Source organism: Myotis brandtii, unplaced genomic scaffold (assembly GCF_000412655.1).
Source record: "Myotis brandtii unplaced genomic scaffold, ASM41265v1 scaffold658, whole genome shotgun sequence".
NCBI lineage: Eukaryota > Metazoa > Chordata > Mammalia > Chiroptera > Vespertilionidae > Myotis > Myotis brandtii.
The window spans coordinates 1,688,775-1,713,898 of record NW_005370558.1 but is presented as its reverse complement, the minus strand read 5'-3'; the positions used below and the strand labels follow the sequence as shown (position 1 = coordinate 1,713,898).

General features: G+C 56.5%; 1 protein-coding gene across 1 annotated transcript in view; it reads left to right on the top strand.

The window, feature by feature from the left end:
- The window catches only part of DFNB31 (deafness, autosomal recessive 31), a 69,993-nt gene that overhangs the window by 43,424 nt on the left and 1,445 nt on the right, over nt 1-25,124 (top strand). The window contains exons 5-13 of the mRNA XM_014528888.1: nt 3,669-3,871; nt 4,823-4,859; nt 6,046-6,258; nt 6,835-6,855; nt 7,360-7,569; nt 10,716-10,748; nt 19,514-19,585; nt 22,304-22,817; nt 24,686-24,867. Of these exons, the coding sequence (XP_014384374.1) occupies nt 3,669-3,871; nt 4,823-4,859; nt 6,046-6,258; nt 6,835-6,855; nt 7,360-7,569; nt 10,716-10,748; nt 19,514-19,585; nt 22,304-22,817; nt 24,686-24,867 (1,485 nt within the window). The remainder of the gene's footprint in view (nt 1-3,668; nt 3,872-4,822; nt 4,860-6,045; nt 6,259-6,834; nt 6,856-7,359; nt 7,570-10,715; nt 10,749-19,513; nt 19,586-22,303; nt 22,818-24,685; nt 24,868-25,124) is intronic.

Below are 25,124 nucleotides of genomic sequence, written 5' to 3'. Positions count from 1 at the left end.
TCCAGAACTTCAGGTTTAAAACAGGCCCTGGAGGAAGAAGGAAGACAAGAGAGGGTTGGAGAGAGATGAGGAAGACGGGCTCACGTACCCCCATTCCTTTGGGGTTTCCCGAGTACAATTCCTATTTCACACCTGTTCCCCAGGTGGGTCACACGTGAGCTGCCTCTCACAAATCAATCTCTCTCTCTCTCTCTCTCTCTCTCTCTCTCTCTCTCTCTCTCTCTTGTGTTTGGACCAGGTCGGCTCCCAGGGGTGGGTGTCTCTCTCTCTCTCTTGTGTTTGGACCAGGTCGGCTCCCAGGGCTAGGTGAGGCTATTTCGGACGAGGCTAGGCTCGTGGGCTAGGCTCCATCTTTGGGGCTAGGCTCTGCCCTTCTGGAACGGGCTCGGCTGTTCAGGACTCAAATCTGTGTTTATTAAACAGGCCTGGGGGGGAATGTGACTAGCACAGCAAAACCTGTGACTTCTCAGATATTCATGCTGAGGAGGAGGCAGAAGTAAGTGGTGTGCTGGGCATGCAGGGACCGCACACAGGACAGGAGCCGGGCTCAGGGACAAGAAGTGAAGTTTGGTAACCATAGCGCAGACGCAACCCCCACCCCGGAAACCATTGGCCCCGTGGTGACTGACATGGTTCGCCAGGTTTAGCTGATAAAGATACAGGACGCCCGTTTACATCTGATTCCAGATAAACCGCGAGCACATTTTTGTAGCAGACGTAGGTGCCATGCAGTGTCGGGACACTCCCCTCCCCCCACCAGCCTCCCGAGGAGGGCCAGGTGGATGCCCTGGGATGGAGTCGCCCTTTCCTTTGTTCCGAGCCCCCTTCCGGGCCCAGCCCTGCAGGCAGAGGCTTGCTACTTTTTAAAATTAAACTGGGATGAAGTCATGTGTGTGGGGAAGATTAAAATGGATTCTCTTCGCTTAGTAACAAAAGCTAAAGCTGTTGAGAGGGATCCTTAGGAAAACAGCACTTCAGCTGATGGAGAGTGTGGCCTGGGCTTCGGCTGGGGGAGCAGCTGGACAGAGGGGAGCGGTGGGGCCTCCGCTACTCAGGAGGGAAGGAGGGAAGCGAGGCCCCACTGCCATGCCCTGAGTGCAAGCGGGCCCAGCAGGGCGCCGTTTCCCCTTCACTCACAGTCATGTCACCACAGCACTGCTTCTTGGCATTGAGAAAGCCCCTGGGGGGAGAGGCTGGGAGGGGCTGCCGAGCCAGGTGGGAAGTGGCAAAACCCACTCCTTCATGCAAAAGCACTTACTGAGCACTTGCCGTGCCAAGCCCTTTCCAAGGAGTCCACCTGGGCTGCCCACATTCTCAGGGGCCCGGGGTTCTCAGCTAGGGAGCTCAGGGAGGCAGAGAGGGAGAGAACTGTGATATTGTTGGTGGCAGGGGGAACAGGTGCTGATGACTAGGAAATTGGAGGACAGTCCTGGGCTAGCACCCCTTTTTACACCCAAGGAAACTGAGGCACAAAAGCTATTGGGGGATTTGCTTGAGCTCACATGGCATGGAAGGAGCAGAGTCAGCGTTTGAACCCCGTTCTGATGGTCTTTGAAACCCTTTAACCATGATGCTTTGCTGCCCCCTGGATTGTGGGCCCGGGGTGGCGGGGGGGTCATTGGAAGTATTTAAGAAAGGAGGGATGTCATGAAAGTAAAAAGTGGAGGGAAAATTATTAACTTGGTGCGAGGTCTGAGGCCAGTTTGGGTGTAAATGCCCGGAGGTGGGGTGCTGGCTCAGGAGCCCCGGTGCGAGGAGAGAGGGACCCAGGTTGGGGGCTGGAGGGGTGGAGGGAGGTGAAGGTTGGTGCGACTTCCTGAAGGATCTGCTCAGGGGAATGAAGGGTGGGTTGTCAGAGCTGGGTGCTGAGGGAAGGCCAGGGCGTGAAGGCAGGTCGGTGGCTTTGGACCTGCTGGATTTGCAGAGATGCCGCGTGTCCCCAGGCAGAGCTCCTGGCAGCATTGGGGCCCTGGGGCCGGCCTGCGGGGTCTGCACCCTCGCTGTCCTCCCCACTAGTTCAGTGACCACCCTCTGTGTACTTAACCTCTCTGAGCCTCTGTGTTCTCTCTGGTGAGATGGAGAGCAATGATACCTGCTCTTCAGGATGCTGAAGGTACTAAATAAGAAAAAGAATATGTAAAGGGACAGAGAAGGTGCCTGGGACACAGTCAGCATCTGGGCAACTGCGGTTTGAAATTTGGGACTCCAGGCTGGTGTGATGTGCTGGTCCCCCCTGGGCTGCGGCAGAAATGGTCCCAGAGCAAGGCGTGGAGGGGGATGGGTGTCTGGCTTTTCATTCATTTGATGAATTTTTCTTCCCACTGTGTTCTGGGCCCTGGGGATACAGTGTGGAGAGGCTGACGGGAAAGCCCACTGATAGCACAAGACCAAGCCCACGCTCAACTAGGCAGCAGGAGCGGTTGGTCTGGTGCACACAGCCTCCCAGCAGAGCCTGGCGCTGACTGGTGTGCAGTAGTGAGCGTTGTGGGATGGGCTGCGGAGGCAGGGGCGCATGGGCCCCCTCCGCACACAGCATTGCTGGCACAGGGGAGACGGGGGAAGTCTGCCTTTGTAACCACCCTGTATTGGGAACTCCCCGATGCAGCAGGGATGTTAAAAGAAAGGGTCTTGGGGACCAGGGTGTTGTTTCTCAGCCTTGACATCACATCTGTTTCCCTCCCTTTCTTCTTCCAAATTCCCATTTGGCTCGCCTTCGCTAAACCTGCTTTGAAAAATGCTGGGAAATCCACCTGGGGGTTGGTCATGAGCCGTCAGCAGGCAGGGGACCTGGGGAGAAGGCAGAGCAGCCACGAATAACTGGAATAACCGGCTTCCGAGGCTGCCCTTCACGGCCTCGGTGGGGGTGACGCTGCGCAGCCCTTTCCTGGCCTTGAGCTGCAGACCCCCCAGCATCACAGGAAGGGGAGCGCCAGACCCCCCCGCCCCCCGAGTTCAAACAAGACACAAGTCTTCACATGTCCCCAACTCACACCACACCACCTTCCCACCAACCTCGGCTGTTTTTGTCACATATTTCTTTTTATTGGAAGGTTAGGCGTTGTTGTTTTTTTAATCCTTTCATTAAAAACGCGTGTCTTTTCATTACGAAATAAAATGCCCTGCATGTTATAAGAATCCCAGCGTATGTTATTGCTTTAATGAGAGGCTGGCTTCCCCATTTACTGCCTGTTTTCTGGAGTAAATGAGAATGTTGTGTACATCTGGAGGTGATGTGAGAATGCGTGCTGGGGGTAAAGCTCTCCGCAGCGGGGCAGCGCAGAGGGCAGCGACGGAAGTGTGCCTTCACGCCTCTCGCTTCATCCTGCCCCAACCCCACCCCACTCTACCCCGGCCCCTGAGGGGGCTGTTGTTTTCTGGATAAGGGGGTCCTTGGGAAGCTGGTGGTAGACTCACCCCTCAAACCCTTGCTAGGTCAAGAGGTGACAGGAGCATGGGCTCAGGATCGGGATTGGAAGGTTGTCTGCCATGGACTTGCTGAGTCTCCCTCAGGCACCCGCACAACCTCTCTGAGCCTCGGTGACCTCCTCCTCGGCAGGCTGGCCGGCAGGAGAACTAGGACAGGACCAGGGCTCTGACGCCCCAGGCACGAGTCTGTGTCCTGCAAACAGCCCAGGTGACTGTGTTGTGTTGTGCTGTGGTCTTGGCAGGTCGGGGACCAGATTCTGGAGGTGAACGGGCGGAGCTTTCTCAACATCCTGCACGACGAGGCCGTCAGGCTGCTCAAGTCATCCCAGCACCTCATCCTGACGGTGAAGGACGTGGGGAGGCTGCCCCACGCCCGCACCACCGTGGACGAGACCAAGTGGATCGCCAGTTCCCGGATTGGGGACCCCGCCACGAACTCAGCAGGGTCAGGCCCCACTGCTTACGCGGAGCCTCAGGACCCCGGGGCCCGCTCTGAGAGCCAGTTGCGTCCTCCTCCCGCCCCTGCACCACGTCCTGATCTGTAAAGATTACACCAGTTCTCAGCCCAGGTCCCTTTCATTTCCGTGCACGACCTTGGGCGCGTCCCTTCTCCTCTCCTGGCCCGTTTCCCAGGGAAAGCTGAACTGCACCACGCAGCTCTCTTGTTCTTCGTTGGCCTCTGGCGAGTCACTTACCTTATTTTTGGGCCCTTAGTTGTTTGTCTGAAAAGTGAGTCTTAAACCCTGCCCCTCTCCCGGGTCTGTGAGAATCTCAGAAGTTACCCGGGTGGGAGAGTCTCAGATGAGATGTCATTGCTGGATGGCTGAGTAGTTACTACTGTTGGAATGTGTCACCTTTGGATTTCCATCCCAAGTCTCAGACTGGGTGGTGCCCCTCCCAGGCCAAGCACACCCAGCGCATCTCTCTCTCTCTTCCTTCTCTCTCCCTTTTTGTCTACACAGTATTATAATTTTTTAAATTAGTTACAAACATTTAAAAAGGTCCCAGGTTTCCCATTTTTTTTAAAAAAACTGGATTTCCGGCTGCTGCTTAAAAACCCAGCTGCAGCCGAGTCGCATCTCTAAGGCTCCGTTCGCCCCGCCCCCCTTCCTAGGACTGGCCTGACCCCGAGGCCACGGATCAGTTGTAACCTTATTCTCTCCTGTCCTGCCTGGACTGTAGGTGCCTGGTTTTAGAATTGCTGTCCACATGGCCTGACTGGGAGGCTGGGAACTGCCCATCTGCCCAGGGGTTCATGTTAATTAATAGCCCCAGCGAGTGGAGGCCGCAGTTCTCTCAAAGCTTTGCTCACCCCGCTGCAGATCAACCCTTTCCTTGCCCGTGCCCGTCTGAACTGCTCAGACGTGCGGCTGACCATGCTTGTCTTCCTCCATAGGTTTCCTGGGGATCCCACCACAGAAGGAGCAGACAAGGTAGGGAGCCCTCCGTCCCCAGGCGTCCTTGTCCTTGGCTTCTTCTGAGCTCCGTGGGGGGAGCTCTGGACCTGGCATGTGTGCCAGCGACTCACACACATGAGCTCATTCATTTGGGCAGTCTGTCTGTCCATCTTCCATCCCACACATGCCTGTGAGTGCCTCCCGGCTCTGGGCACCCCCGGGACACCATCCCAGACACCGGGGTTAACAGCCACGAACAGAACAGATCAGATCCCTGCCCTCAAGGAGGTCACCCCCAGTGAAGGAGACGCACGTAAGAACAAAACGAACTACGCCCATGTCCAATCACAGGAGAGGCTCACTGCCATCACGACAAGGTGCTGGGTGTTACGAGAGAATGACAGATGGGACACCTAATTGAGACAGGGAAAGGCTGTCTGAAGTAGGAACAGGCGATATTTAGGCTGTGAACGGAAGGTCAGAGAGAAGTGAGTGAGAGAAAGTCTGGTGCAGGAGCCGCAGGGGCTGACCTAGTCAGAGGCCGCAGCCTGTGCCAGAGCCCCCGGCAGGCAGAGGGCGTGGCCTGTTGGAAGAAGGGAGAGCCTGGGAGTGCAGTGAGCAAGGGGGAGCGGGGACAGGATGACCGCAGGTGGGTGGCCAGCTCACACAGGGTTTGGCTTCTCACCTGAAATGATGGGATGCCGTTGGAGGGCTTACGCAGGGAGCAAAATGAGATCGTGTTTTCACAGGATCATTTCAGCTGCTGTGTGTGTGGTGACAGGGAGAGGCAGAGGACAGACCGGTGGCATCCTAGACGCTGATGATGGTAGAGACAGTGGCGGGAGGGGCTGGAGTGTGTGTGTGTGCCCATCTAAGTGTATTTTGGAAATAAAGTTACTATTACCCCCAATTTAATAAGGGAGAGATTGAGACCTAGAGGACTAAACGGGAACCCTAATAACATTGCTTCCCTCTGAATGGTCACGAGGACCTGATGATACGTGTACAAGTGCCATGTAAGACATAAAACTGCAACTGCAGAGGCCACATGCCCTCAGCACGTATCGGTAGCGTGTCCTGCAGGTTTGTCGGGGTGGGGAGGGGAGGAGGGGGGGAGGCAGGGGACAAGACCATGGAGGGACCGACCTCATCCCCCGGCAGCGTGGTCGCTGGCCGGGCCTGGCCACTGTCTCCAGGGCAGCTCCATCTTCCTGTCTTTCAGCTGGGATTTTACAAGGGGCCGGCCGGCTCCCAGGTGACCCTGAGCAGCCTGGGCAACCAGACGCGCGTGCTGCTGGAGGAGCAGGCGCGGCACCTGCTGAACGAGCAGGAGCGCGCCACCATGGCCTACTACCTGGAGGAGTACCGCGGCGGCAGCGTCTCCGTGGAGGCCCTGGTCATGGCCCTGTTCGAGCTGCTCAACACCCACGCCAAGGTGACCGGCACCCCTCCTTGGGCAAGGGAGAGGCTGGCGGGGGTTGCTGGGGCCTGGCTGCAGCTCTCAAGGGCTCTGCATCCCTCCCTGCCTCCCGAGGTCCCCGCTCCTTTACTAAGAATCCACAAGGAGTCAGGCCTAACGGAACCCTGGGCAGAGACTGGTGACCACGATGGTCCCCTGCCCGGGGAAGCCCACAGACTCCTGGGGAGACAGTCATTTACGGTCTCCTGTGATCGAGGCCCTAACTAACAGAGTGGCTTTTAATGCACATTTGGAATCATCTGGATTGCTTTCAAAAAGCAGTGCTTGGGCCCTGGCCAATGTTGTCCTGTGGTTAGAGCGTCGGCCCGCACACTGAAGGGTCACAGGTTTGATTTCCATTCAAGGGCATGTTACCTGGGTTGCGGGTTCACTCCCTGTTTGCCCCCCTCCCCCTGTTCTGGGCATGTGCCAGAGGCAACCAATCAATGTGTTATCTCTCTCGCTTCATTGTCTTTCTCTTTCTCTCTCTCTCCCTCACTCTCTCTCTTTCTCTCCCGCTCTCCCTCCTTCTACTCTCTCTCTCTGAAAAAGCAATGGAAAAAATATCCTTGGGTGAGGATTTTTAAAAAAAGCAACGCTTGGGCCCCGCCCTGGCCTGTTCACTCTGCATGCACATCTGTGGGTGGGCGTAGGCCACCGGCAGTTCTTACAAGCCCGGTGCCTGCCGTGCTGCCGGCTTTGAGAACCCGCTCTGGTGGAAGCCTGAGGTTCCGAGGCTGCACAAGGAAGAAGTGAGGAACCCCCTGGGCGTGGTTGCATTAGGGAAGACCTCACAGAGGCAGTGCAGTTGGGAGAGAAGTGGGGGGAGGAGCTTCCGGTGTGTTCCGGTTGCTGCAGTCATGCCTGCTAAGGTGCCGGGGAGGAGGAGCCAGAGGGTGCTGGCCCAGCATCCGGGCCAAGGTGTTGGACTTTGTCCTGAGGGCAGTGGGGAGCCACTGAGGGTTGAGGAGGGGAGGCCGGTAGTCAAGGTGGCATGCAGGTCACTGGGGGTAGCAGGAGCCATCCCACCTGCTGGTGGGGCTCCCTGCTGAGTGCCCCACTTGTCCCTGCCTCCAGTTCTCGCTCCTCTCTGAGGTGAGAGGCACCATTTCCCCCCAAGACCTGGACCGCTTTGATCACCTGGTGCTGAGGAGGGAGATCGAGTCGATGAAGGCGCGGCAGCCCCCCGGCCCTGGGCCCGGTGACACCTACTCCATGGTCTCCTACAGTGACACAGGCTCGTCCACAGGCAGCCACGGCACCTCCACCACCGTCAGCTCGGCCAGGGTGAGCGTCCCTGCCCCGTCCCTGCACAGTGGCCAGAGGGAAAGTAAAGAGACAGTCAGCCCTCCGTATCCATGGGTTTCCCATCTGTGGATTCAGCCGGCCATGGATTGGAAATAATTTGGAAAAACAAACCCTAAAAAGACCCCAAATGCAAAACGAACCTGCCGTGCATCAGGCACTAGGCTGGATGCGTGTGAATGAAGGGATGCCGGGCGCACTCTGTCGTAAGCCTGTATGCAGTGCTGTACCCTTTCACAGAAGGGACTTGAGCATCCAACGATTTGGTATCCATGTGGGTCCTGAAACCAGTCCCCCACGGATACTGAGGGGCGACTGTCCTGGCTTTGGAGTGAGACCATCGGGTTCAAATCCTAGCACCACCACTTGCCAGCTCTCTGCCTGCCTTTCTGAGCCTCAGTTTCTGCACCTGTAAAAACCTCATAAAAGTGGAGGGCCTGCTGCGTGCCAAGCACGGGCTCTAGGAGAGAAGAGATATGGCCCTGGCTCATTTTTGGGGGGGGGGGGGGGGTGTTGGGCTGGGGGAGAAAGAAAAGATCAAAGCTAATGAGACAGGTGGGAAAAATAATGATAATCCGAGGGAGGCTCCATGAGAAACTGAGGGGGGCGCTCACAGCAGAAGAGGCGTGGCGATTTGGGTTTTCCCCAAGACACGCCCTCTTGTCATGAAGCCCACACCCAGCCTGGTTTTCTCCTACACTCTCCAACCCCCCTCTCCCCCCAAGAGCATGTGGTCCATCTTGGGGCGTGGTTCTGCCCTCAGGATGCTCGGAGGCAAATTAATCCCAGGAGGTCTAGCAAGGAAGGGGCAGAGGAAATGGATTGCCGTCCCTTACAGGGAAAATCCCGTCACTGCTGTCCCTGTCGGGGTGAGCGGGAGAGCCGGGAGGGAGGTCGGGAGATCTGACTGGGCTCCATATTCTCCCTTCCTGCCTGGATCACTCCTCACCACTCTCCGTGAAAAGGGAGGATGGTTGAGTTGCCTCAGCATATTGTTCCCAGATGGCGAAATGGCAACTCTCGCAGTAGAGTCTTAATTAGACTTGGGACGTTGTCCTGCTGCAGGAGCTGGAGCTCTGAGGGTGCAGTGATGTGCAGGGCTGTGGACGCAGGTGGTTAGTGGGCACAGAGGGGCCTGCAGCCACTGGGAAGCAGCTGCAGTGGGCATACCTTCTCCTTGCAGATCCCAGCTCCCAGCTCAGCCTGGCTTTTTTTTTTTTTTTTAAAGCTCTGGGTGATCTTCTACTCCTCTGCCTCCTACCTCTACCACTGAGTCACCTTTATCCCCAGGGGTCCTAATCCCTTCCTGGGGTGACCCCGGAAGCTGCTGTGCATTCCTGTAGGCTCTGGATGTGGCTTCGGGGGAGACGATATCATGCTTTGGGATGAGCAGGTCACTCCGGGGCAGGGAGGAGCTGTCCCCACCTGTGTACACTCTCTGATGTGCCCTGATGATGGCCCCATGAGGCTGCAGGGTACCGAGTCACTGCTGTAAAACCCGAGGTCGGGGGGATTGCAGGCTCCAATTCTGGGGTGCTGGGATGGGGTGTGTTCTAGCCTGGGAGGCAGAAGATTTAGGTTTAGCCGTGGTTTCTCTGGGCCTCAGTTTCCCATGTGTAAAATGGTCTGACGTTGTTGCTGGTGCTGGCCACAGTAGCCCGAGGCCCTGAGGGAAGATTAGGCTGCGGGACTCGGAGGAGCCAGGGTGACTATTATGCCCGGGAAGGGCTTTGGGCAGGGGTCCCAGCCCAGAAAAGTGCTGCCCGTGGCCAGGCTAAGCCACAGGTGTGGCAGTTCACCCTGCCCTGCCAGAGAGACCCTGCAGATTGGGGCACCCTGGGGAAGGCAGAGTTCAGAAAGGCCATGGGATGACTTGGAGCAGGAAGCTTTGGGGGAACGGATGGAAGGGGTCCCCAAGCTTCAGATGTGAGTAGCTATGGAAGTCTGTGTCCCACCAGGTAGCACATGCATGTCAGATTAGGACTAACCAAGGCCAGAGTGAGCTCTCAGAGATGCATTCTTCTTTATTATTATTTTTCTTTTTTAATTAGAGCTTAGAGAGAAGAAGGGAGAGGGCTAGAGAGATAGAAACATAGATGAGAGGGACATCGATTGGCTGCCTCCTGCATGCCCCCTCCTGGGGATCAAGCCTGCAACCTGGGCACGTGCCCTGACCAGAATGGAGCTGGGGATCTCTTGGTTCATGGGTCAATGCTGAACCACTTAACTGCACTGCCAGGTTCAGAGGTCGATTCTAAAGGAAGATTGCCCAGGCAGGAGAGGCAGCGTGGAAAGGTCACTTCACCCCTCTGTGCCTCAGTTTCTCCCCTTGCATCGGAGCTGCTTTCCCCAGCTGTTGGAGGATGCCCCTCCCTGCTAGTGCCAGCACCCAGAGATGCTGCCCACAGCCCAGGGCAGGTGAAGCCTCAGTTCTTTCCGTCCTTTCCCAGCCTGGCTGGGAAGACCCCCCTGAGGAGTTGCACCCAGGGCCTTGCAGACACAGGGAGGCTTCTGGAAAGCGCTGGGCTGGGCATCTGCCACACCCTCTCTAATCTGCATCCCACCCAGGGCCCTCCACATGCACAGCCAGGGCTCCTTTTCTCAGACTCTGAGCTTTCCTGCTGCACAGGCTTCGGCCCTGGAGATCCAGGTTTCCCCTGATCAAGTCTTCTGAACAGGGTCCTCCTTCAGGCTCTCCCTCTCATTAGCAGGTGTGACCTTGAACAAGTCACATCCCTTCTTGAGCCTCCTTTGTTTGTTTGTTTTTTCCCATCTGCCAAATGGGAATAATGACCGCAGCGCCACCTGCTGGAGAGTCCCAGGATTGCCCCAAGGTGAATGACCATCTCCTGAAGGTCCTTCTCGAGGACGAGTGTCATTTCTGCAGAGCAGTGAGGTTTCCTTCACGCAGGCAGTTAGAATGAACGAAGCAACAGGGCCTTTTCTTCCCCATCCTTCCATTACCTCTGACCAAAGCCTTCGAAGTGAAAAAAGAGAATCGTGTTTATTTTTCCTGTGTGTGTGTGTGCATGCCTGCATGGGTTTGGGGGTTTTTCTGTGCCCACCCCATCCCTAATATTTATTTGATGTATTTTTCTTTTTGCCTTTTGCCCATCCTTTCTCCCCAGGAGCGGCTGCTGTGGCTTATAGACCTGATGGAGGTACCGTCCATTCGGCTGGGTGGGGCTTTGGGAGTCCCTTAGTTGGGGCAGAGGTAGAGGGCCTGTGGCCCTTCCCGCCTGCCACCCCCTTATGTCTGCACTCAGCCACGGAGGGCTCTGGGGTTCTTCTTGGTGCTCACTCTCTCTCCCCAGGTTTCCTCAGGCTCTGCCATTCCTTGCTGTGTGACCTCGGGAAGTGGTGTCACCTCTCTGAGCTCAGGTTGAGGATGTGTAAAGTGAGGATGTAATTTCTGTGCTGTGCAGCTGTGGAGAGGCCTCTTGGCCCTTCATATGTCACACACTCTGTCAGCCTGGATGTTCTCCTTCCCACTTTACACGGCCTGGCTGCCTCCTGTGTGTTCTTTGGCCCTTAGTTCACCTGCCACCTCTTCCGAGTAGACTTCTCTGATTCTCTCCAGACTTTTAGCCTCTGGCTCCTCCAGCACCCTGGATTTCCCTTTGTCATGGCTCTTGTCTCATTATATTCTAATAATCTGTACCAGCCGGGCCTGTTACCCACCTTGACCTTGGGCTGCTTGAAGGTGGCGACTGTATCCCTGATGCTTAGCACAGAGCCTGGCCCATACTTGGGGCCTTTCTTAATAATAGTAGCTGGCATTTGTCAGGAGTTTGCCATGGCACTGGCATCATGCTTTCCAATCATATCTTCTTTGACCCTCCCAGTAACTAGTAGACAGTGCTACGATCTCCATTTTACAGAGAAGCTCACAGAGGAGAAGTGACTTGCTCCATGCTGCTGAGCGTTGCTCAGCCAGTGAGTGGTAGAGTCAGGATGCACCCCGGGCCTGCTGGCCTCTGAGCTGCTGCTGTTAACCCCCGTGGCCTGGCTGTGATGCCTCCCTGGAGGAGCCCACCAGCTGCTTGTTAACATTATCCATCTGTCTGTCTGTCAGTCTGTCTCTCTCTCCTCCCTCCCTCCTTCTCTTCCTCTGTTCTGATAACAGTGCTGACTGGGTGCTCACTATGTGCTGTGTACAGTTCTAGGTGCTGGAATACAGTACAAACATAAAAAACCCCCGTGGCCTGGCTGTGATGCCTCCCTGGAGGAGCCCACCAGCTGCTTGTTAACATTATCCATCTGTCTGTCTGTCAGTCTGTCTCTCTCTCCTCCCTCCCTCCTTCTCTTCCTCTGTTCTGATAACAGTGCTGACTGGGTGCTCACTATGTGCTGTGTACAGTTCTAGGTGCTGGAATACAGTATGAACAGCAAAGAAATCCTTTCCACAGTGGAATTTGGGGTCATGCTGGGGCGTAAGCGAGATAAACCACTGAAATGCGCAGTATATATAAGTGGTAAACGTGCTAAGGGGAGAAATAAAGCAGGAAGGGGATTTGGGACGGGGTTGGGTGATCGATCAGAAAGTGACACCTGAGTACCGACGGGGAAGGGGTCGGGGAGATATCCATGCCCATCGCCCACTGCTGGGAAGAGCACTTCAAACAGGGAACAGCGGGTGCTCCCTGAGGCAGGAGCGGGCCTGGAGTGTCTGAGCAAAGTCCAGGGGGCCGTGCGGCTGGAGCAGGGTACGTGCAGGGAAGGGCCCTGGCAGGTCGGTGCTGAGGACTGGATGTTGACTTTGACTCTGAGATGGGAGCCACTGGCAGGTTAGAGCCAGGCTGACATAGTCTGGCTTAGCTTGAACAGATGCCTCTGATCGCTGAGAATAGACGAGGGTGGGTTTGAACCAAGAACAGGTTCAGTCCCGGGAAGGGCCTGGGAGGTTGTGCAGCCTGAGCTGCTAAGGGGTGTGATGATGAGCTCTGCAGGCACCAGCTTTTTCTGCTGCCTGGCTAGTCCTGGCCTTGGTGTCTCCTGGGAACCCCCTCCTTCCACACACGGCAGGGCTCGGACTGGGCACCTCCTGCTGCCTGTGTGTGGAGCCACAGGACAGAAACACCTCCTCCTGGAAGTCCTCCTGCAGGAGTACAGAGCACCAGCCCCATCCTGGGTGTCAGGAGCCCCACAGCCCCTCTGCTGTGTCCCTACCATGCAGTATGCCCTTTACCCATTGTCGGCCTCAGTCTTCCCATCTATTTGACCAAGGCAGACACCCCCACCCCAGGCTCCTCTATCTCAGATTCCTCTCTCTGTGGGGAGATGCTGGGAAACACTCAAGGGGAGGCACCGAAAGGAATGGCAACCCTGTATTCCCACCACGTCTCTGTGCATTCGGTCGAGGGCTGCAGCATTACTCCAGAGACTGAGCCTGAAAAATAATGTATACTCACCACTGAGTAAGTGCCAGGCCCTGGTCTGCAACAATGCCATGTATTCGTGAGCTTTGGCTGAAGCGATGCTGAGTAACAAACAACCCTCCAATTTGGATGAACAATTGCCTAAAACATTTCTTTCTTACGGCCCAAATCCCTGACCTCATGGAGCTCACACTAATACCTCCATTAATATGCCTGTCAGGTGCTTCAGCCTCTTCTGGAGTTTGTCTCCCCAGGTAAACAGGGAGAGGTGGTGGGGTGCAGGCAGGGACCACATCTTTCTCCTGTCTGTGTCCCCAGTGCCAGCCCAGGGCCTGGCACAGAGTGGGAGCCCAGGAAATGTGGAGCAGAAGCTGAAATGAAACCGCACTCCCGGCCACTCAGGATTCTCTTCTAACATTCTGGCCTCCTAAACTTAACTCCTCCCTTGTCATAGGAAAATGTCCTTTGCCTGGCGCTTGGACAGGCAGGGTGGCAGGCGACTGGCTACCGGTGACCCAGATGCCCCAGACAGTTGCTCCAAATGGAGCCAGTTTCCATTCTGCCCGAATCCCCTGGCTCATGCTGCCCGCTGATCAATCCCAGGTCAGATGTGGCTCCTTGTGCAGCCTTTTCCCTCAACCACACGCAGTCGATCAATGGAAATCAGATGCAGCCCTCCCCCAGCGACAGATTGTGTTTATTTCCCATGTGCCTAATAGAGACGCAGCCTGGGAATTTCTGCTGCCTCCAAACAATATCATTCCTCTCCCATGAAGGAGGCGGCCCGCAGAGCCGAGCGCAAGAACGGCGGCCTGCCTGGCAATTCCGAATTCATCTCGTGCAAGCAGACTGGGCAGAGGCCTTCAGTGCATGGGATCTGCAGTCCCACACATGACTCGCCTGACTAGTAGCCGCGTCACCTTGGACAGGTGGCGTCAGCTTTGGGAGCCTCAGTGTCCACATCTGTGTACTCGGCTGAAAGCCCAGCCCTCTGTGGGTGTCCTGAGGATTCAGTGAGATCAGGCGTGGACTTGCAGGCGTGGAGTTCATGGAAGTTGATTTTATGGCTACTCTCAAGGCTGGCAAAGGGCACTGCAGAGGAAAAGGGTTATAGAGGTCACGGCCAGCCTGGTACACATGGAGCAGATGCCATTGGGAGTGTGGGGCGCCGCTGGGACTTGCCCCAGCCTTAACCACAGCCCCTTTTCACCTGGATTTGAGAGGTTTTGCATGCCCAGCCTCTCTGCCTGGAAGGGGCTCCCTGGGCCTGCCTAAGGGTGAGCCCCTGCCTCTAAAGGCCTTACTGCCCTTCTCCCCCTGCAGGAAGGTGAGAAGGGGGTGCAGGGGTGGTTGTCAGCCTTTTGCTGCATCAGCCTCCTTGCTCATGGCCTCCATGCCCCTCCTCAGCCAGGCTAAAGGAGGGTGGAGAAGCTCAGCCCTGTCTCAGACCCCAGGGAGAGCAGAAGAAACCCATCTATTCACTCACTCACTCACTCAGCAGGCTTCCGTGAGCGCCTCCTGCATGCCAGACTGAGTGGAGCACTATAGCCGTGAGCAAGACACTGCGCCTGCCCTCCTGAAGCTCAGCAAGTCCACTGGGGAGACAGCCTCAAATCATCTACAGAATTCACACTCTGATAAGTGGTGGAAGGTGGTGTGAGAGCCTGGGATGGGGGCCCTGACCAACCTGGGGCATCGTGGGTTGGTCGACGCATAACCACTGAGCCACACCCGCCGGGCTCCTTTTTCTCTTATTCTCACTCCTCCCTCTCTGGTCCCCCTGTGACCTTGAGGAGCCTTTGTGACTTAGTGCTCAGCTTTTCCACCCGCCTCAGGCCTCTCCCTGTGCATTTGGGGCAGACGTGGGGGGAGCCTGTGGTCCTGGCATCAGAGTAAAGCAGCGTGAAGAACAAAGGGCTGAAAATAGCATCTTTATATAAGAGCCCCCCATTGTAATGGGGGACGGAGGCCTAGAAACCAGGGAACTGGGCCGGAGGGAAGGGGGGCGAGGGAAGGGCCTCATTTTGCTGAGGTGGCACCTGGGCCATGCGCATCTCCATTTCCAGGATCCGGAGTCTACCTAGCAGAGGCTGGCACAGGGGAGTGCCCTTATCACTTCATTTCATCTTGTCCCCAAGTTCCTTCAAACCAGACTCCTGGGATATCCAGGCCCAGACGGGGCCAACTCAGACACTAAGGTTTTTGGGTGTGTTTTTTTTTCTCTGAAAGGAAGGGAATTTTTGGAGATTGGAGGCCGAAAGAGAGGGGGCAGCAGGTGCTGAGGGCATCCTGGCCCTTGTGGGAAGCAGTCTGGATGACAGTCAGACCTGAAATAAGATTCAGCTTCCTGCCCCATCCTTGCTGTGTGACCTTGGGCAGGTGGCCTTCCCTCTCTGAGCCTCAGGCACCTCAGATTGGAATGGGAGAAAGATCCCTCTGGGTCTAATCCTTTAGCTGGACACTGGCCTTACCGGGTGCAGGAGAAAAGGGGCCCCAAGAAGCTGGGGGGGAGGGGTGGCCAAGATGCTCATGCCGACTCCCTGTGAGCTCTGACCTTGATCCTCCTCTCGAAGCCTCTTCCCCGAGCGTTTCTGCTGACGCATCCCCGGGCTCTTAGCCTGCTGTCTGCAGCTATTTCAGATGCACAAGGAACATGGCTTGGGGACTCGGGGCTCCTGAGCGTCTGGATTCGACAGATGGAGTCTGGCAGGGCTGGGCTCCGACCCGTCTGCCATTTGCTCCACTCAGGCCTCCCTCCCAGGGCTGGCCATTTGTCCTGCTCCTCCCTCCCCTTCCGCCTTCCATCCCTGCCCTCAGTCTTGCTCCAGGATCCCATTAATAGCAGAGAATGGCAGAGACCAGGGGCCAACAATGGCTGTGCTCTCTCTTGGTCCAGAGAGAGCCACTCCTGGGGCCCTCTAGTTCCTACAGTAGCAGGGCCCTATCCAATTCTGGGCCAGGTAGCGGCTGCGTGGGCTTTGGGGTCCCCCTGGCCTGGGTTAGAAACCTGATCTGTACAATGGCTGTGTGGCCTTGGACAAGCCACTGCCCTCTCTGGACGTATGTCTAGAAGATGGGAACTGGGGGAGATCTTAGTGCCTGTCTCACACTGGAAATCTAATGAGGTCACATACGTGATGTGCCCACTAACTGAAGTGCCTGGCACACAGTAGGCCCTCCAGTTTGTAGTTCTCTGATCTCCTCAGAGAAAGTCATGCCTCCCCTGTATGTCCAGCACACATGCTTGTTCTTAGGCTCTGGGCCCTTCCCCAACTGCCAGCCCCGCCATGGATCCTGAACAAGAATTCTAGAGCAGCTGCCGTGTGTGTGGCCCTCTGCTTGGTGTTGGGGACACAGGGGCCCACTCATCTTTTATCTCCGGGGTCTTCTCCATAAGTCAGGGCTGCCTGATAAATACTTGTTGAGTGACTAAGTAACTGCTACAAGTTCCGAATGTGTCAGCACAGGAGAGCATCCTGTGTCTCGGTCCCACCAGGACTGTCACCCGAGTCTCCAGCGTGGCTGCAGGTGGAATCCGGGGGCAGGTGACAGTGCTGCATTGGACGGTGCTGGGGGCCCCTCTGGTCTTTGCGGTAGGCGTGTCCCAGGCTTCTGACACTCTTCCTGTCACCTGCCGAGGTCAGGATTGTGACTGCCAACCCTCGGGAAGTCACTGCATGTACCCAGCCCCACCTCGCCATTCACCTTAACTGTGGCTGGCGGTGGTGCCTGCTGGACTGTTTCCAGGAAGCACTGGACGCGTCACATGTCGGCGTTTGGAGGGGGTTGTGTGCGAGGGCTGCGGCTTCCTTTCCGCCGAGGTGTTCCTATGGGGCCAGGGCGCGTTCTGCAGCTATTCCGTCTCTGAGGCTCATTTGCAAGATCTCAGACGTCTGGTGTAACAGCCGTCTCCCCCTGTATATTGTGCCAGGCTCTGTTCTGAGCATTTTTTTAGGTGTGACTATATCAACCCCATGAGGGAGGGATTGCTGTGACCCAGTTTTACAGATGAGGAAACTGAGGCACAGAGCAGTTCAGTGACTTGCCCACCACCCGTCAGCTGAAGCGGCAGAGCTGGGTGTGATCTCAAAGAAGCCAGAGCCGGTGTCGCTAGTCAGTGGGTGAGAGAGCAACCTCATCACTCCACCTCCCGGGGAACCCCCAACTGTCCTGGCATCACTGAGGCCCTCAGCAGCATCTTCCTGGGAGGCGGCGTGCAGGGGACGGGGCTGGAGAGAGCAGGCGCCCGTCAGGGGAGCCTCAGCTTTATTGGGAAATGGGGCAGTCGTTCCAGCCTGAGTTTGCACGAGAGGCATCATGGGACCAGATGAGGAGCCCTGGGAGTGAGAGGCTCAGAGCCGGGAGGGCCGAGCATCCTGTCCATTGGTGGGTTCCCATGATCGTGTGCCCTTGGCCCACCCAGAATGCTCAAGGTTTCGGGAGGAGCCCTGGAGATGGGGGTCCGTGAGGATGACCCAGCAGCCTCTGCCCTTCCATCCCCTCCCATTGCCCTCACCCTCATCCAGGCCACTGTGCAGCTCCCCGTGGTGAGCGGTAGCCACCTCACTCCATTCTCTGCCTGCGTAGGCCTCCTCCCCGTGACAGCCAGAGCGATTGGCTGATTCATTTACTCCTCAGTCCACTTGTGGACTCATTAATTTGCTTAATAAATATTTATCAAGCAGCCACTATCCTGAACACCGAGGACAGAGTAGGGACCAGGAAGTTACAAATCCTGCCTCTTAGGACTGTTTATCCTACTGACAATAAGCACATTAATAGTATAACATTAGGTGGTGATTGGTGATCAGTCTTATATAGAAAAACAGGGCCAGGGGTTAGAGTGGGGCATGTGTGTGTGTGTGGGGGGAAGGTGGGGGTGTGTGTCAGGATGCTGTTTTAGACAGGGCTGGTCCAGGAAGGCCTCGCTGAGTCAGAACTAAATGAAGTAAGGGAAGAGCCAGTAGCCCTGTGGGCAGAGGGAGCAGTGAGTGCAAAGGCCCTGAGGCAGAACCATTCCATCCTGTTGGCAGGGGGAGTAGCAGGATGAGTACAGAGTTTGGAATTTCCTCCAAGTAGGAAGGAAAGGCCTAAAGGGTTATGAGCTGGGAGGGACATTATCTGACTTGTGTTTCAAAGATTACATCTTGGCTGCTGGGTGAAGAATAGTGATCAGTGCAAAGGAGAAAAATAAAGCAGGGTTGGGGGTGGGGCTTGTGATTTCCGGTGGGAGGTGGTATTTCAGTAAGGTCTTAAAGGAAGTGAGCGAGTTGAGCGTGCTTCGTGAATAGAAGAACGTTCCAAGCAGAAGGAAGAGCTGTATGGAGGCCCGACATGCCTGCATTGTTCTAGTGTGGCTTGAGAGAAATCGTGCGAAGGGGAACTTCGCAGAAGGCAAACTTGACCTGTGTCTCCCCAGCAACCCACTGCCTGCAGGTCCAAGTAGCTCCGTGCTTGACTCATGTGGAACCGCTGGAAGATTCTCAAACATCCTCTACCTTTCTGCTTTATGTATGACCTACCCTCTGAAACACCCATCTTTCCCTCCTTTGCCCAGCTTACCCACAAGACTCAGCTTTCATCCATGCTCACTCCTCCAGAAAGCCTTCCCTGATAACCCCTCCCTCGCTGCATTATACGCCTGTGCTTCCTCACTCTGTGCACAGTGTCCTCTGTGCTTGTTTGTGTCAACCCCACTGTCTTTAAGCAGCTGAAGGCAGGGGTCATGTCTAACCTCCTCTGTGTCCCAGCCCCTGTCTGTATGGAGCACTGAGATGACTGGGTCAGTATTGATCTCTGCACTTGAGACTTGAGCTAGGAGTTGGTCATGGAGGCTTTGCCATCCTGGGTTCTGTGCAGGTGGAGAAACGGCTCCTAGAGCCCTCAGGAGAGCCCAGTTTAGAGAGGAGCACTGCTTGGCCTCCCAGGAAAGGCCTAGAGATGGCCTTTCGGCAGCTCAGTGTCGCTTGAGAGAGCATGAGGCTTCTTCTGGTGAGTTAGGGAAGGAAGGAGGAAATGGGCATTTTTGCCAAGTAACAGCCATTGAAACCTTAACCACCCCCCTCCCCCCCCCACCCCGCTGTTGGAACCATTAAAATTAGAAGAGGGAGGGAGGGATGAGGAGGGAGGAAGAGGGAGAGAGAGAGGGAGAGAGAGAGAGACTTTCCCCATCCGCCTCTCATTTGCATCTTGCCACTTGCACACCCGCCTGGGGTTGTGAGGGAGCAGCAGAGAGAAGCCTTGGTTTGGAGGTGCTGAGGGTATTGAGCAGCACCGAGCTTCAGGAATTCCCAGTAAAGGTCAGAGCCCCCCCACAGCATCTCCAGGTTGTCCCGGGGAGGCCTGGAAAGAGCAAGCCTCAAAAGAAAATAGCAAGGAAACTGACATCAATTTTAATGCATAAAATAAATCCCAGCGGAGTGGGACCGTCAGGAGTCACATAAACCACGTGCAGGTGGCGTAGGGGCCATAGACCTGGAGTCTAGAGAGCAAACTGGTTCCCCCCCTTGGTTTATGTTTGCTCACATTGTCTCCTCCTCCATTTCTAGAACACTCTGGACCTGGAGGAAACGGGCCAGGCCGTCCAGGGCAATATGAACGCCCTCCCAGATGTTTCCCTGGTAAGAGGCTCCCTGGCCCTTTCCTTGTGTTTTGCCCTCCATCGTCTGTGTGGGCCCTGGGGGCCGGCTTCTTGGTAAAAGCCAGTGGGAGAGGACAGAGGACTGGGCCGTTCAGATGCAGTCCCAGGCCTGTGCACAGTGTGCCCTCCCCTCTCTCTAGCACCACCAGGACGGCTCCTTCCAGGCGTTTTAGGTGGGGCTGTCATGCTGTTCGCTTCCCCAGTTGGTGTCACTTTGTCTGAACGTTCGCATAGCAAACACCGAAACATGGAGCGCATGGCAGAACGCCCTGAAGAGGTCACGTGACTGGGATGGAAATGGAAGTTGAACATGACCTTTGGCCCAGGTGCACACAGCAGCAGTCTAGATCACTTTGTGATTCTGACCCAAATAACTCTTGAATGGCTTGGGCTCTGGAGCCAGGCTGCCTGGGTTCAAATGCCACCTCTGCCACTGACTGAGTGACTCCAGGCAAGTTTCTGGGCCGCTCCGTGCCTCAGTTTCCCCACCTGTAAAATGAGGGTAAGAAGAGTGTACCTAACCCGTAAGTCGGCGGCAACAGGTAAACTAGCTACTTTAGGGAAAGCTTTTGGAACAGGGCCCGTGCTGCCGTAGAGCTATAGTGTCGGATATTGGCACAGGCGGAGGGGGAAGAGTAATGACAGTATCCGTAGCTGCCACTCACCCAGCACCTGCTGGGCGGCAGGCACCTTGCTAACCCGCTCTTCGCCTCCCCCCTCACATCCCACAGCTCTGCAGGCAGGTGGCTTCCCCCACTGCCCAGGGGCACACTCAGAGAGGTGCAGTGCCGCGCCCGGGGCCACACAGCACCCCAGCCCGTCTGCCTTCCTCCTGTCCACACTCACTGCTTCCAGTCCTGTCACACCTCCCGTCTCTAGTGGCTAAAACAATCTCCTAAAAAGAAAAGCCAGAGAAATGCCTTTATTGTTTTTCCATCCTGCGCATCCCGGGAGAGAGACTTTCCCCATCCGCCTCTCATTTGCATCTTGCCACTTGCACACCCGCCTGGGGTTGTGAGGGAGCAGCAGAGAGAAGCCTTGGTTTGGAGGTACTGAGGGTATTGAGCAGCACCGAGCTTCAGGAATTCCCAGTAAAGGTCAGAGCCACCCCACAGCATCTCCAGGTTGTCCCGGGGAGGCCTGGAAATAGCGGGTCTCAAAGGAAATTGATTTTAAAATGACTAGCAAGGAAACTGACATTAATTTTAATGCATAAAATAAATCCCAGCGGAGTGGGACCGTCAGGAGTCACATAAACCACGTGCAGGTGGCGTAGGGGCCATAGACCTGGAGTCTAGAGAGCAAACTGGTTCCCCCCCTTGGTTTATGTTTGCTCACATTGTCTCCTCCTCCATTTCTAGAACACTCTGGACCTGGAGGAAACGGGCCAGGCCGTCCAGGGCAATATGAACGCCCTCCCAGATGTTTCCCTGGTAAGAGGCTCCCTGGCCCTTTCCTTGTGTTTTGCCCTCCATCGTCTGTGTGGGCCCTGGGGGCCGGCTTCTTGGTAAAAGCCAGTGGGAGAGGACAGAGGACTGGGCCGTTCAGATGCAGTCCCAGGCCTGTGCACAGTGTGCCCTCCCCTCTCTCTAGCACCACCAGGACGGCTCCTTCCAGGCGTTTTAGGTGGGGCTGTCATGCTGTTCGCTTCCCCAGTTGGTGTCACTTTGTCTGAACGTTCGCATAGCAAACACCGAAACATGGAGCGCATGGCAGAACGCCCTGAAGAGGTCACGTGACTGGGATGGAAATGGAAGTTGAACATGACCTTTGGCCCAGGTGCACACAGCAGCAGTCTAGATCACTTTGTGATTCTGACCCAAATAACTCTTGGATGGCTTGGGCTCTGGAGCCAGGCTGCCTGGGTTCAAATGCCACCTCTGCCACTGACTGAGTGACTCCAGGCAAGTTTCTGGGCCGCTCCGTGCCTCAGTTTCCCCACCTGTAAAATGAGGGTAAGAAGAGTGTACCTAACCCGTAAGTCGGCGGCAACAGGTAAACTAGCTACTTTAGGGAAAGCTTTTGGAACAGGGCCCGTGCTGCCGTAGAGCTATAGTGTCGGATATTGGCACAGGCGGAGGGGGAAGAGTAATGACAGTATCCGTAGCTGCCACTCACCCAGCACCTGCTGGGCGGCAGGCACCTTGCTAACCCGCTCTTCGCCTCCCCCCTCACATCCCACAGCTCTGCAGGCAGGTGGCTTCCCCCACTGCCCAGGGGCGCACTCAGAGAGGTGCAGTGTTGCGCCCGGGGCCACACAGCACCCCAGCCCATCTGCCTTCCTCCTGTCCACACTCTCGCTGCCTCCAGTCCTGTCACACCTCCCGTCTCTAGTTGCTAAAACAATCTCCTAAAAAGAAAAGCCAGAGAAATGCCTTTATTGTTTTTCCACCTGCGCATCCCGGCTGTAATTATGTCTCGTTCCCTGTGACAAGCCCTGGCTGATGCCAAGGGCTTCAATTCCCAAAGGTAACGGTGCCGTCCCCAGAGACGCAGCCAGGATCTCCAGGCTTATCAGCTGCCGAGATGCTGGGAGAAGTTTTCCACTCGGTGTTGCATTATTCAGCGCAGTGTGGCCAAGAGCTGATAGAGCTGGGACGGAATTCCAGCCGGGCCGGGCCCACTCTGCTGTCCGATCTCCCCTCTTCCAGCCGCAATGGGCTCTGACTCCTTCTACTCCTGCTGGGTCTTTTGGCAGGATGAAGTCAAGTCCACGGCCGAGGGGCTGTCTGGCTACAAGCTGCCTCCTCCCCCACCACCCCTCGCCCAGCCGAAGAAGCTCGGAAGTCAAGACCAAAAGCCACCTTCCTCCGCCTCTTCCCACTCGGGCATAGTCTTCTCGGCTCCGCAGAACCGCAGCCCTCCGGCTGGCACCGCACCCGCCCCAGAGGCCCCCTCAGCGCAGGACTCGCCCTCCTCCCCCATCTACGCCTCCATCTCCCCTGCCAACCCTGGCGCCAAGCGGCCGCTGGATGCCCATCTGGCCCTGGTCAACCAGCACCCCATTGGCCCCTTCCCACGGGTCCAGTCACCCCCGCACCTGAGAAGTCCCCCCACAGAGACCACGCTGGCTGGGGGCTGCCTCCCACCACCCTCCCCCTCGGGGCGCCCAGACCAGACAGGCACAAACCAGCACTACGTCATGGTGGAGGTGCACCGCCCGGACAGCGAGCCCGACGTGAACGAAGTGAGGGCGCTGCCCCAGGCTCGCAGTGAGTACCAGCAGACACTGGGGGCTGGGCTGCGGGGCTGCTGTGTGATCTTGGGGGTTCGTCCTCTCTGGGTTGATCTGCCCACCTGCACAGTGAAGGTTAACAGGTGCTCACCCAGCGAGGGGTCTCCTAGCCCCGGTGTTCCCCCCAGGGTGAGGGTGGCTGGGGAACAGGGTCCTGTGCCCACACTGAGTGGCTTTGGAGTCAGACACACGAGTGTGAGTCCTGACTCTGCCGTGTACCAGCTGTGTGACTGTGGGCCTGCTACTGTGCCTCTCTGAGCCGCCTCCCCATCCTCGACTGGAGGTGGCAGTGACAGCCCTGCCGGCTGCTGTGCGGGTGGGGCTCCCCCTCCTGAGCCTCCAACCCCGTCACCTTGCATTCACCTACCAGCCTCCCCAGAGACTGAGCTTGTTGAGGGCAGGGGTGGCTCCTGCAATCTTCGTCCCCCAGGACTTGCCACGGAGAAGGTGCTAGGGGACAGTGGGCCCCTGGGGGTCTCCTGACTTGTGGCTGCAGGGTCAGAGTGCAGGATGGACCTACCAGGAACCCAGGAAGCCAGCCCCAGGCTGCGGCCCCGGGAGTTTCCAGACAAGGAGGTGGAGGGAGGGGAGGAAGCCTGAGCCCTGGGCAGGCTCCCCTCCTCCTGCAGAGTTGGGCACATTTGTTGGATGCTGCTGCCATCTTGTGGTTAAAGTGATATGTGGGGTGGCCCCCCTATGGCCTGGAAGGTGGTGGACCGGTCAGGGGACCCTTACTGAGTGTCTGCTGTGTGCCATGCAGTGGGCCGACTAGGATGCAGAGTGCAGAGTCCCTGCGCGCAGTGGCTTGGTGAGGGGAGGCAGCTGAGGGAGAGCAGGCGGGATGTGGTGAGAAACCCGAGCTGTCATACTTGGATCACTGCTGCTTCGAGACCTGGCACTGAGCTGGATGCGCATGATTATAAGGGCTAACCATTGTACAGCACCGTCTTGCGCTGGACACTGTTCTAGGGACTTTGCCTATTTTAGCAACTCATCACCCCCAACAGTCCTGTGAGGCTGGTACTGTTATAACCCCTATTTCATAGATGAAGAGGCACAGAAAGTAACTGTGGAGCCAGGCAGTCTAGCACACGTCTGCTCTCTTGACTGCTTCACTCTGTACGTCGTATCTGTTGGTCTTTATGGGAACCCCATTGGAGAGGCGTCATTGCTTCTGAATAGCACAAGGACATGGAGGCTCAGAGAGACTGTGTCACTTGCCCAGCGTTGCACAGCTGGTCAGAGGGAATTCCTATCCAACCTGCCAGACTTAAGAGTGTGTGTTCTTGATGCAGGGTCTCAGACTCAGGGACTAGGCCATCACACACATAGTGAAGCAGCTGGAGTTGACCGGGGAACCAGAGGGGCATGTGTCCACACTCAGCTCTGGCCAGTTGGGGTTGTGCAGGGGTGCAGACCAGGCATGGAAGAACTTCCTTTTTTTTTCTCAAGAAGCTAGAAATTTAAATTTTATGTGAAATCTCCTAATTTGAATGTGTTGATCCACCATTAAAAACTGACAGCATTGTATGTGTTTAAAAAACAATAACCCCACATCTGTGGGCTGGGTTTGCTCCCTGATCTCTGTTCTAATCATTACACCAGGGGCAGTCAGGGCAGACATCCTGGAAGTGGCAGCCTTGGGGCCAGGCCCAGTTGGAAGGGCAGGTCTCAGTGGGTAAAAGAGTGGTACCCTCCAGCTATCCCCAACCATCCAGTCTTTGCCCAGGGAATCCCCGCGAGCCTTCCAGTCTGCAGCTTCATCACCTCTTCCAGGAAGCCCTCCCTGATCCCAACTGTATAAATCACATTCTCCTCCCCCCCCCCCCCCCCCCCCCCCGCCAGCAGCCTCCACACTCTCTCAGCTCTCGGACAGTGGGCAGACTCTGAGTGAGGACAGTGGTGTGGACGCTGGCGAGGTGGAGGCCAGCGCCCCTGGCCGAGGCAGACAGATGGCGTCCACCAAAAGCAGGAGTAGCAAGGACCCACCTCGGAACGAGAGGAGCACAGAGGGGGCAACCAAACCGGTGAGTGAGGAGGAGTGGGTAACAGAGGGTGAGAGGAAGAACAGGAAGTCCCTGATCAGGGTTCAGCTTGTCAAGTGACCACAGGGAATGGAGCGAGCCCCTCACTGGAGGGGTGTGGGCACTGGAAAGGGTATTAGCTGGAGGCCCAGTTCAAGTCCTACCTTTGCTGTGACACTGACCAGCCGAGCCCTGAGGCTGGTCTTGAGACCCTTAAAGCTTAGTCCTGACATGGCGAGGTGGCTGGGGGTGGTGGGGAG